The sequence below is a fragment of the Danio aesculapii genome, chromosome 23, assembly GCF_903798145.1.
Source record: "Danio aesculapii chromosome 23, fDanAes4.1, whole genome shotgun sequence".
Classification (NCBI taxonomy): domain Eukaryota; kingdom Metazoa; phylum Chordata; class Actinopteri; order Cypriniformes; family Danionidae; genus Danio; species Danio aesculapii.
The window spans coordinates 28,381,585-28,395,157 of record NC_079457.1 but is presented as its reverse complement, the minus strand read 5'-3'; the positions used below and the strand labels follow the sequence as shown (position 1 = coordinate 28,395,157).

Genomic DNA, 13,573 nt, shown 5'->3' with positions numbered 1-13,573 from the left:
TCTGGACGGAGCCATATGTGATCTATAGCTGATTAACCATGTGGATGAATGATGACAGCTTTCTGAGCCTACTAGTAGGCCCCTACTGGCCCATACTGTATGTAGCTACCACTGATAACGCCCATTCAATCGAGTCATAACATTTGAATCGGCTGGCAATCATGATTTCAGGTGACAGGAGGCTGGTCTAGTAGCTGTAGCAGCAGAATTCATCTTCAAAGTGATTCTACCACTGCTATTATTTTGCTGATATTAAGGTTGAAGAAAAACATACATAGTACAGCTTTAATAGACAAACACAACTCTGGAAAAAGTCCACCTTGAAAAATTATAAACAAACAGAAAATTTATTACTGCAGCAGTGACAAGTGGCATCATATTTATTTATAGTGCCTTTGTCTGATGATTTATGCAGAGTTTGTACTCATATCATGATCTCTCGTGAAGATAATAATTAATTCCCACAGAGCTGTTTTATATGCTTGCTGGCGAAATAAAAAAGTTATTTTAAAATTTAGGACAAAATTTTTTAAATGAGTGCAACTTGTTCAAAGTTACTACAATGGTTGTGCTAGTTCATCTGACTAATGCTGAGTATAGACAGCAGAGAGAGAATTAAGTGAAGCTGTTAAATCTCAAAACTCAGGGCTTCTGGTAGTACCTAGCAAAGTCAAGTAAAGGAGGTCGAGCTTTCTCATTTATGGCTCCTAAACTCTGGAATAGCCTTCCTGATAATGTCCGAGGCTCAGACACACTCTCGCAGTTCAAAACTTGATTAAAGACCTATCTTTTAGTAAAGCATACACTCAGTGCATCACTTAGCGGTATGATACATGAATGTGCCAGCTATTAGATGATCCCAAGGTTTCCATAATCCTGGACCAGGCCGTATCCTGAGCAGCTGCTGTGGTGGTCATGGAGGAGTGGAAAGCATGAGACTGATTCCTGTGATGCTCCAGGGACAGACGAGTCCTGCTAACATCCAGCTTCTCCAGCGCCTAGACTGCAGCTCTGCACAAGACGTTTGGCCATAGGAGAAATGGTTGTGCCCTACTGAGCCTGGTTTCTCTCAAGGTTTTTTTAATTCTTCACTTTCGCCAATTGGTGAAGTTTTTTCCTCGCTGCTGTCGCCACTGGCTTGCATGGTTTGGGATCTGTAGAGCTGCGCATTGATGGAATTGCTCTTCAGTGTTTGGACTCTCAGTAGTGAATATTAAACCACTCTGATCTGAGCTAAACTGGACTGAACTTAAACACTGAAAACTGAACTACACTGTTTCAATTTACTATAATCTTCTATGTGAAGCTGCTTTGACACAATCTACATTGTAAAAGCGCTATACAAATAAAGATGAATTGAATTGAACTGTTTCAGCCTGTGCATGGATTTGCTTGCATGCTCTCATTCAAGGCTGTTTTAATTTAATTACTGTAAAGTTACATCTTTGGGGCAAGACTTGATAAAGTACATGACCCTGCCAAGCTTAACTACATAAATAATTAATGCAACACACCAATGGTACATTAAGAGATTATGTTATAGTCTCTGAAATCAAAATAATTTAGGGGGTTTTATGTTAATGTGATGTAATACAATGACAAAATCTGCTTTAAGGAAACATAATAACTCAATACTTGCAGTCTCTCACGTCCAGCAATATAGATCAATGATTCCATCATCCAATCAAATCATCAAATGATCTCTAGAATCTGGAGTGTCCCGCCCCTATACACTATAAATAGAAGTTAAAGCTGTGGCTGAAACAATTACCTGTTTACACAGTTTTGTAACGAATATGGCCAATCAGACACATAATTCTTTTGCTTTTATTTAACAAATAATACACCGTCAACTTCTCTTACCCAGAAAAAACTGGATATTCAGTGTGTAATACGATTCCAAGGTGTTTACGACACAAACGGAGCGCACTCATACATGGACACACAGAGACCTGGTCAAAACTTCTATACACTCCTTGCTGATACGTTTAATGTAAACCTTTATTCTCTTTTTATGTGTAATAAAATGTTTTACAACAAGTCTATAGTCATGTATTAATATTATGATTTTAATACTTCTGCAGTCAATGTTTAACTCTACCACAGCTAAACAAGATCATAGATGGTTTATGTTTGATGTCCCTGCAAAGCTAATTTGGTTTACTGAACGATTGTTTACATTTTATGTTAATACATGTGCAACATATTAGCATTTTTAAAAACTTTACACATTTCTGCATCAGCTTATACCCAAAATGCCTATGCAAATCACTACACTTCGGAACAAAAGACTATAAAATGTGCCTCGTAGGAGTTAACTTCTTATAGGTCAACTCGGTTCCTGATGGTGGTTACAAGACTACTCTTATAAAGCTGGTGCCCAAGGTCACCCCCCAGACTTGAATCCAGAAAAACACCCAGAGAACTTCAAGGAGCAGGCATGAACCCTGACAAAATAGCTTAAAAGAGTCGACCACCAGCTAACCACGTGACAACATTAGTTCAAGAGAGGGCGTACTTCACATCACAAAAAAAAACGCAAGTAATGCCTCCAGATTACCACTGAAGTAGTGTAAACTAAATGTAACCCTAAAGAGACCATAGAAGGGTTAAATTGATTATTTTTGGTTTGCTTGGTTTGGTTTTACAAAATCCGAGATTTTTCCATCATTACACTCTCTCAAACTCTTATTTTTCTTCATTTACTCTTCTCTACAACTGTATGAATGTGTGTTTGTGTTACATTTTAGTTTCTGTTAGATTAGTCAATAAAGTTTAATTTTGTATAAAGAAAGGTGCCTGTGCATATTTATGAATCTAATGTCTTAAACTTCGATCTTGCTACCCTGCTTTACAGAAATGTGTTTTTATTTTTGATAGCAATAGCCGTAATTGAAGTCAGCTGTTCGTTCAAACAATCGCTGAACAATTCATGTGTTCAGATTTAAAGAGTTGATTATTTGAAGCCCCTATCAAATTAATCTTCAATTTACTTTGAGCTAATTCACTACAATTACTAATTTTGTTAAATGACGCAAAGTGAGTTGACGTGTGGCTTTGTATTAGGGTAGAGCAGATTGTATGTTCATGTCAACAAAGATGACAAAAAAAAAGACCACCAAATGGACCTATTTGAATTTTGCAATGAATGCTATATGTTGAAATGATAAGTTAGAGGTTAGGAGGAGAAATTTTTAGACACACTTAGAATTACCATGAGCCTGTAAGTGTCATAAGCTGACAAATATGCTTTTAAAAAGTCCAATGGCACTGACCATTTGCTTTGAAAAAAAGAGGTTCAATAGGTTTCACCCGCTGTCTTCACACTGAAAACTAATTAAACACCTGAAATAATGTTGCATGTATCAAGGCAGTTAAGGAAACCTTTAATTAACGTTTATTCATTAAAATGGCAAGTTGTTTTACCAGTGAACATGTTAGGTTGTTTCTTCTCAGGCACAGAGCTGCAATGGCCTGTTCACAATTCGTAAAAATACATTTACTAGAAAAATATGATATTCAAATGATGGGAAATTTCATAAAGCCAAATTATTGGAAAATTGCTCAAATATGATTGGAAAATATCAGTAAATTCGATTATTATTGGATATCTTGAAGATATATCTGCTGGATATTAGAGAATTGACACTTTGGTCCGACTGTCTAACAATTAGGCCACAAGATACATAACTATTAGACCACAATGGCTATGTTTTCATGCACACAACAAATCTATTTGTAATTGGATTTACAGTCTAATCGAATTAAAAATTCAAACATTTGGTTCAAACATAATAATCAATCCAGTTGAGCTCAATCTGAATTAAATTTCGATTGAATTGGAAAGAGTGGTTTATTCTTTAATAATCCATTCTAATAGCAAAAAAAATGACCATGTAAATCATTTTATCTAATCTCATTCAGAAGACTCTGGGGTGCATGCACAGTGCTATGCTTATATGCATTAGCCTATACACTCATTTTGGTAAAGTCAATTGCAAGTAAAACATCATTAGTTTATTTTCTTTAGGCTGCTTAATAAAGCACTTTATTTTAGAAATGTGCTGTAACCTAAATATAAGTTTAAATTATATAAATGATATAATTAAGTAAAATAACTACAGTAGAAAACATTAGAAATTAGAATTACAATTAAGCTAATAAATGGTATAAAATGAACTTTCGAAATTAAAACTAAAATAAAAAATAAAACAAAAACATTTTTTATCTACTCTGAGCTTAAACTTATACTTAAAAGCAAAAGTTTTAATCAGGATGTATATAAAACACTTTCTTTAGTTTTAGTTTTCAAAATGAATCCTCATTGCACTTAAGTTTACAATGATAATAAAGCTTGTTAACAAGTTTTTAATGAGTAATGGAGAAAATATAATGCTTTGTTTCGTTATTTCATCTTAATTTACAAGTAGCAGGGTATTTACAGCTACTGTGTATTTCTGTCTGTTCGCATTACTTCACTTTGTACCCCCTGGAGGCACAGTTGCAAACTGCTGTTACACCTAAAAACATGTTCTTAATCCCTTTGTACCGCGGTGCCATCACACAAGATGGTAAAGGTCATTTTGAAGTGTCACCCACTGTATTGAAACAGATATTTGATTCAGATAACAGTGTTTAGGGCACATATGAATAGATCTGCTGTCAGATTCAATTCAGATTGATGAAACTGGTGCATGTAAACATAGCCAATTAGTTCATTAAGTAATTATATCATGAAGCACTGAGCATCTTTTCTTTCTGAAAAAAGTTTTTTCAAATTAAAAACAAACAAACAAACAACATCAAAAACCTGAGTCCATTAATGGAAAAAAGTCAGAACTTTTCTGAAAAGATATCAGGTTATGTCATTTTTTTTTGGTCCTGATGGATCCAAGCGATTGTAAAACAAGTCATTTCAGCCTCTGGTAAGTTTTAAAAGGTCTGGCTCCATTAAAGCAATAAGGCCTGATGTGTTCAGCCCAACACTAAACACAGTAATCAGGACAGCAGGGGGACAGGCGAGCACAGCACTAATGCAGCACAGCTGGACAAACTACTTTTCATCTCAGGCAAAGCTTTTTGACGAGAAGTGACAGAATCGAGCACAGACCGCATTTATGCTTAAACACCAAAAACAAGCTGTAAACATTACCCTACATTTGACAGCTTAAACACATTTACTTACAGGGGACGTATACAACTGCAAACAAACAGTGGTGAAATTATTCTTTACATCAATGTATTAACATTTTCTAGGGTTAAGTGCTCAGATGTTTCCGAAATCGACATGCATTGCGGTTAAAATGTTGAAAATCTGATTGACAGCATAAGTCTTCCAATCAGTCCCTTCTTGACTTTTTTTAAGTGTGTTCACTGTGAGTTAACAGCAAGAGCAAAAAGCTTGCATTGCATAATGTCTAACTTTTGCGCTGTTGTGAGCCACTTAAGGGCAAATAAATCATAGAGCACAGAAAAGGAGGAAATATATGTTTGTGCTGTTATTTGGGCAGTGGGGGTTGAAAAGCCTTTATGTGGTGAACTAATTACAGTGGACTATAATTGCTGGTTGGTCTGGGGCAGTTAACAGGAACAAATGGCATAGCCTGAACTCACTTTGCTAGCAGGTAATATACCATAACTTTGAATGGTTGAGCATGCAAAACACTCACATGAGAGTTTACAGAGTATATTGTAAACCCCAATTTAAATAATAAATTATGTAAAATAATGTATTATTATTATAATTATTATTATATGTGACCATGTACAGAGTCATAAGTGAGATATATTATGGAAAATATGTAATAAATAAGCTTTCCATTGATGTGTAATTTGTTAGGATAGGACAATATTTACAACTATTTGTAAATCTATAGGGCAGCACGGTGGCGCAGTGGGAGAACAATTGCCTCACAGCAAGAAGGTCGATGGTTTGAGCCCTGGCTGGGTCAGTTGGCATTTCTTTGAAAAAAATTGAAAAAAAAAAACAGCTTCAACCAGCCTAGGCTGCTTTTAGCTGGTCAACTAGGCTGTTTTTAGAGGGGTTTTGGCCACTTTCAGCCTGGTTTAAGCTGGACATAGCTGGATTTGGCTGGGCTCCCAGCCTGTTCTTAGCTGGTCAGGCTGGGAGATGACCAGCTAAAACCATCTTGACCAGCCTAGGCAGGCTGGGAGTCATTTTACAGCCTGACCAGCTAAGACCAGGCTGGAAATGGCTGGAAACCAGCCTGGAAATGGCCAAAACCCCTCTGAAACCAGGCTGGTCGACCAGCTAAAACCAGCCAACCAGCTTAGGCTGGTTTAAGCTGTTTTTTCAGTAGGGTAGTAATGCAATTAATTAATCAAACAGTAAGTTTTGATCTATTTAATGTACAAAATGTGCTCAATATCTTCATGGAACATGATCTCTACTGTTGCCAATGGCAGACGAGCAGTGTAGATCCAAATGCAGCTTTATAATGCAAGAGCGTAATCCAAATACAGGCAAAAGTTTAGGGCAGGCGGCAAAGAATCAAAAATCATGATAAACAGTCTAAAGGTCAAAAACACAAGAAAAGAAGAAACAAGGAAAATGCTTTAAATTGAATGCAACAGCTAGACAATACTCAGCAATGTGTGTGTAAAACTAAATCTGGGGTCACACTCCCTATAGACTTCCATTCATACGCATGCTAATGCGACAAACCAGAAATGCAACCTTGTGCGACAAGTTTCTCAGTTCGCTGCGTTGGAAGGTTCAAGCTTGGGGCTATCGGCCCTGCTCTGATCTGCTAGATCGCATCATGTGATAGTGTAAGACCAATTGAAGATCAAACAATGACCTCTCTGTACACAGAAATTTAAAATATGAACCAATCGCTCTTTTAAATGTCTAATCATCTTATCTAATCCTACCCCTTTTCGCATCCCCATACGACAAAATTTTGCATGCTCAAACTCTAGTGTGACGGCAACATAAAGGGTTTTGAATAGTCCAAGTAATCAGTGATGATGAGTTTCAGCTGTGAGTGAGTGTATGTCTGTCTTGCGTCCTCGTGTTCTCATGTAACATCATCTTCAGCTGTCAAAGTTCAGTGCCAATACTCAAGATTGCAAGAACAGAGGACGCGTGAAACTTCCCGGATGTGTTCTTGATATCGAGGACGCACCGATGCAAACTTGAGCACCAAACTCCCTCTAGAAGTCCCAGAAGTCATTGCGACTGGAGGTGGGAAGCGCAGCATTTTATTTAGATTTATTATTAAAGTTTAGAGATATCACCAATTTACCTCAGGAGTTTCCATAAATGAAACGGTGAAAGTAAAAATTACCATGAACATCTTATTAAAGAAATGAACACATTAAGGGTGTTTGTTTGCTGAAAATTGTATTAAAATCTGTTTTGTTTATATTGTGCAATGTATATTTATAATGTTTTTATGCAGAGTATATATTTTGAAAGGGGAAAACAATAAATTGTTGTATGAATGGTTTAATGTTTAAATAATTTACCATTTAAAAACGCGTGAAGGTCATGTGACCATCAGGAAGAACTCAGCATCTCATTCCTCACAGGACGCGTTCTCTGTTCTCGTGGTCTCCTGAGTTCGCTCTTCCAAGGACACCTGGCAAGACTGGTCTCCACAAGAACGCAAGTCCGTTCTCTGCGTTCTTTAAATTGAGAAACAGCCTATGTGTCCAAATGACTGTCAGCTGTGCCAATAATGATTGGTGCTATGATTTCTGGGATTTGCAGTTCGGTAGGAATACAGGAAGAAATCTCCAGCAGAGAAAACACTACTGTAGGTGCGTCCCAAATCGCATACTTCTACACTATTCTACTCCATTTTGTAGTATAAATAGTGTGTAGTATAAGTATATATATAAGTATATTTGTAGTATAAGTAGTGCGTTCACAATAAAAAAAGTCTAAAAATGATAAGTGAACTTTAATTACCCGGATGATACACTTATTCAACCAGTAAAATCAAGTGTGGAATGATGGACACTTCACACACTCAAAGACAGCTGCTTTGCTCATGTAGTGGCAGGGTCGGAGTTATTGGGTACTCATGTTAAATTATTTATTTATTTTGGATTGTGAAAGCAAAATTCTCCCATGAGAGTGATTATGCTGCCTCCTGATGGTGAATGCGGTGAATATACTCATAGCAGGTATTATTTGGTGCTTTGGTCATTTATTTCACTGATTTGGCAACCGTCAAATGTCATCAGGGAAACGGTTTGAATTTCCGCTTTGTAAAAAAACATTAGTGTTCATTTGGGACGACACTACATACATATACTATGCAGTTGAATGTGTAAGTGCTAGAGGTGTGTATCTATACTAGTCTCACGGTTCGGTTCGGTTACAATTATCATACCATCGATTCAGTTCAATTCGATATTTTTCGGTGCATCACGGTGCATTGACGATGCTTTCCATACACAGTGTTGTATTTTGGGAGGTGGCTATAACAAGCTGTCTGTATAAACACACACACGCACACACATGGACAGACAGCACCACACTGTCTTTCATTCACACACATACACAAACATAGACAGCACCAAACAAACACGCACACACACACGCCACGCACGCTTGCTTGCTCGCTCGCTCGGGAGCAATATTGTGAGACCGCCCACTCCTGTTAAAATTACACCAGAGTTACCGACCGCTCCCGCGCTTATTCGGAAATGCATACAGCCAAAAGGAAAAGAGAGGGGAGGAAAAGTCACGCCAGAAACCGAAAGGAAAAGTCACGCCAGCAGGTGAAATGGGCCACAGTGTGTGTGAGAGAGAAATGGAGTACTTTTATTCCCTCAATCGCAGAGAAATAGGGGCTTCTGCTGTAAGTGCCAGTGAAAGACTTTCCAGAAAACACACACACAGTGAAATTTTTAGGTAGTTGGCGCCTGTACCCAATACCCGCGCTTGTCTCCTTCGCAACAGAGCGCATATGAGATAAATGACGTCAGTACATAATAACCGGTTATGATTATTACTGAACCGATACTGAATTGTCCCCGTCTGCATCGCGGTGCACCGAAGAAACAATTAATTTTGACACCCCTAGTAGCTGCATAAGTACATAAGTACATATAAGTGCATAGTGTATAGTGTGCCATTTGGGACGCAACTACTGCTGACGATCACAACATTTACTTAATATTCTAACGATATCCATAAAAGATAAATCAGTAATTTTGAGTATTTTTGTCTGTTATCAACAATACACTCATGCAACATAAGACTGGTTTTGTGATACATTGTTACATATTAATGTATTGGGTAACATTTTACTTGAAGGGTTGAATGAGATTTTATGCATGCTTATAACAACTGTCATTAAGTGCCGTTCGCTCAGTTATTCATTCATTCATTTCCCTTTGGCTCACTCCCTTTATTCAACAGGGGTCATCACAGTATAATGAACTGCCTACTATACTGGCATATGTTTTACACAGCAGATGCCCTTCCAGCTGCAACCCAGTACTGGGAAACATCCATAGACACTCATTCTCACTCATACACTACAGACAAGTAAATTTATTCAATTCACCTATACAGCATGTCCTTGGACTGTGGGGGAAACTGGAGCACCCGGAGGAAACCCACACCAACATGGATAGAGCATGCAAACTCCACACAGATATGCCAACTGACCCACCTGAGACTCGAACCAGCGACCTTCTTGCTGTGAGGTGACAGTGCCAACCACTGAGCCCCCGTGTCACCTCGCTCAGTTATGTCATTTTAAATACCAGGATAATAATGTTTATGACAGATTTATATAAGTTTTGTTGTCATGGAATTGTCAAGTCAAGACAAAAACAGGCTGGGATGTATTTGTTGTTGTTGTTGTCATAAATTGTCATCTTTGCTTTTATAATAACATAACTGAGCAAATGACACTGAACAGTTTACGTAAGCAGGCTTAAAACATCATTCACATTCATGACATGTGTCATGTCATGATAATAAAGGTTTCATGACAGTCTTATGACCATCCCACTTCAAGTAAAGTATTACCCTGTTGTCATTCATTTATTTTCCTTTGGCTCAGTTTCTTATTTATCAGGGGTCGCCACAATGGAATGAACCACCAACTATTCCGGCATACAGTATGTTTTACGCAGCGGATGCCCTTCCAGTCGCAACCCAGTACTGGTAAACACACACTTTCACACACGCATTCATACACTATGGCCAAATTAGTTTATTCAATTCAATTCACCTACACTGCAGTCTTTGGACTGTGGGGTAAACCAGAGCACCCAGAGGAAACCCACGTGAACACGGGGACAACATGCAAACTCCATACAGAAATGCCAACTGGCCTAGCCAGGACTCGAATCAGCGACCTTCTTGCTGTCAGGCAACAGTGCTAACCACTGAGCCACCATGCAGCCCCGTTACCCTGTTGTGTATTACTTTTCAGCGAATCCCACACTATTCTCACTCCTGTCACAGTTTTATAATAATCCAAAAATGTATTTAGAATTCCTTTACAATTTTTGAGACTGGTGGAGCTGCGCATCGATGGATTTGCTCTTTAGTGTTTGGACTTTCAGCAGTGAAAATAAAGCACACTGAAAACAACTAAACTTCTGAAACTAAACTAAACTCTGAAAACTGGACTGATACAGTTTCAATTTACTAGAACTTCTATGTAAAGCTGCTTTGACACAATCTACACTGTAAAAACACTATAGAAATAAAAATGAATTGAATATAAAAGAAAAGGCTTTCAGCATTGTGTTTTGCACCATTGCTTTGGTGTAAGTATTAACGTGCATTTGAGAATGCAATAGGCAGCAGATACTTTTTTTTCACATAATTTCCTACATTAATGACAAATGATTGCATCATTTCACTAGAATTGTAATGAGGCACTTCTATAAAGCGTTTTTCACAGAAACAACACCTCAGAGATGAAGCAGTTTAGCCCATTGCAAATGTGATACTGATTTCACACAAACAGTTTAATAAGTTAACATTAGATGGTTTACTGTGCATTCACACCACCACTAGATCATTATTTGCTCCTGCCACCTTATCAAATACTCTGCATTCACATCCCTGCCAGCGAGAGTGTCGATCTCTAACATAAGGCCTGATGAGCTAACATGTTTATGTTTACTAAAAAAATGACATTTTTGTGTTGAGATTTCTGTGTATTTAAGTATTTAAATAGTATTTAAAACTATTTAAATAGTTTAAGATAAATAAATGCAAAATGTGACATAAATATGACACATTTACGGTTAGGAAAATATTCAAATAGTTTCTGGAAATAAACATGTGGACTAGCTGTTCGTTACCATGCTATTACACATGTACTTACAAAATAAAATAATTTGTGTGATACAAAGGACACAAAAATACCTAACAGTAGTAGACAGATGTAGAAAGTTGCATCGATTCAGTCAATCATAAGTATATTTAAGACTGCAAAATCGCACAGCTCATGTTTTCCAGTGTAATATACTGTATTTACGCATTAATACGCTGTTTAAAAACATCCATAAACTCAGTTTTCTGTATTTTGTGATTCATGTTTTAATTTTTAATTTATCTTTGTTCATATATGATTTTGAACTGTTCAAAAACCCTGTAATAAACTGCCAGTGTATTTTTTTGTTATTTTACAGACTTATTTCTCTCTATATTATTTCTTAAACATGATATTATTTCAAATCTATCTATCTATCTATCTATCTATCTATCTATCTATCTATCTATCTATCTATCTATCTATCTATCTATCTATCTATCTATCTATCTATCTATCTATCTATCTATCTATCTATCTATCTATCCATCCATCCATCCATCCATCCATCCATCCATCCATCCATCCATCCTGTTTTCTGAATATCCACTAAGAAATCGGTCAGCTAGTAAAGGACAATAAAGCACTTCACCTCCCATATATGCTGGTGGGCCGCAGAGAAGAACCACCCCCTGTCCCTCTCTGACACGCACTGGACTCCTCATCTGGGTTTTAAACTCCTCCAGATCTATTAGAAAAAAACAAATTACAGACAGAAAATACAGAATTAAGTAAAAGTGGATCTGTATAAGAATTTTGAATTTTTTCACACAATTTTGAAAAGTGCTGCCAGCATGAGTCACACAGACAAAAAAGGAGATGATGAAGATGATGATGATGTCAATGAAGATGATGAAGAAGAAAAAGAAGAGGATGATTAATAACAAAAAGAAGAAGAAGGAGAAGACGACAAATCAGAAACAATTTAATTATGTTGAACCTAGTTTTATAGTTTTTTTATTTTATTTTTCATCAATTTATCTTTAAAATCTTCCTTGATTTTGGCCCAAAGTTGACTTTAGCTTTTAAAACCACCCAGGCAGATTCTGATTACGTACCCCAGTATACATTTCTGGAGAGCTCCAAATACGTCCCAGGAGCTACTTTTTTGCAGTTTTTGTTTTTTTGCAAATCTGCCAGAAGCAGCTGTGTACTCTTTTTGAAATCCCAAATTTCTCTTGCGCCTGCCATTAGTGCTTGCTGTTCTCGCGTAAATCCACCAGAGGCCGCTGACCGACTGACCAACCGATATCCCCACCCCCTTCCCTAAACCAGCGTCTACCCACTTCCCAAAACCTAAACAACAGTGTTTTCAAAAGCAGTCCAGAAAAAAAAAGCCCTTACAGTCGCCTGATTTTCACCACATTTTCAGATTTTACCTCATATTCATCCTGTTATTTACTTGTTTATTTTATTTTTTGGCTTTTATTTTTGTCATACCTGCTTTCTGGAACTGTTCTTCACCGGACTCGAACCCCTGTCACAGTCAACTCTTCTCTAAGTCTCAAATCTTCTGACGTACACGGCATTGTAACTGGTAACAGCGGAAAAGCCGTTCACGTGGAGGTAAGCGATCAGCTGCTAAGCGCGAAAAGGAATGGCATCATATCGCCTCGTGGTATTAATTTTAAAGATGAAATGGAGCCATACATATTTCTGGCTATGTAATTTGCGATCTCCAGAAATGTATATAGTCCTACATTTTCAGAATGAGCCGGTGTTGTTTTAAAATGAGTACAACAATGATTGCATTTGTATTTATTAGTCCAGACAACATTAGCCATTCTCAATTTTGAAAATGTCCCATCATTTAACATTTATAAAATATAATTGTGCAGATTTAATAGTTGGTATTTTTACAGTGTATATTCTACATGGTTTTGTAAGCTCACCATACACTGTAAAAAATGTAAGCCAGTACAACAACAAAAAACATAATCCTTATTTCCTTTCGGTTTTTCTTGTTCCCTCAGCGGCACTGATCCAAAATTATTTGTCAGTAAAGCAAAAAACATTTAGTTGGGTTAACATAAGATTATTAGTTTTCTGGAGAGGGGAACTACTCTGTAACAAAACTCTTTAAGTTATGCCAACTGAACATTTCTTCAAACTGGAATGCATGAAAAAAAAACATAATCCTTATTTGCTTTAATTTTTTCTTCTTTACTCAACTTTTGAAAACATCAGTTGTACTGACCTAAAATGTCTGAAGTTGAGTGAAAAAAAAACTCTAGAACAATTAAAACACAGACAAA

General features: G+C 37.0%; 1 protein-coding gene across 1 annotated transcript in view; it reads right to left on the bottom strand.

Moving 5' to 3' along the window:
• The window catches only part of cntn3a.1 (contactin 3a, tandem duplicate 1), a 177,233-nt gene that overhangs the window by 85,702 nt on the left and 77,958 nt on the right, over positions 1-13,573 (bottom strand). The window contains exon 5 of the mRNA XM_056449420.1: positions 11,911-12,006. Coding sequence (XP_056305395.1) covers positions 11,911-12,006 — 96 coding nt within the window. The remainder of the gene's footprint in view (positions 1-11,910; positions 12,007-13,573) is intronic.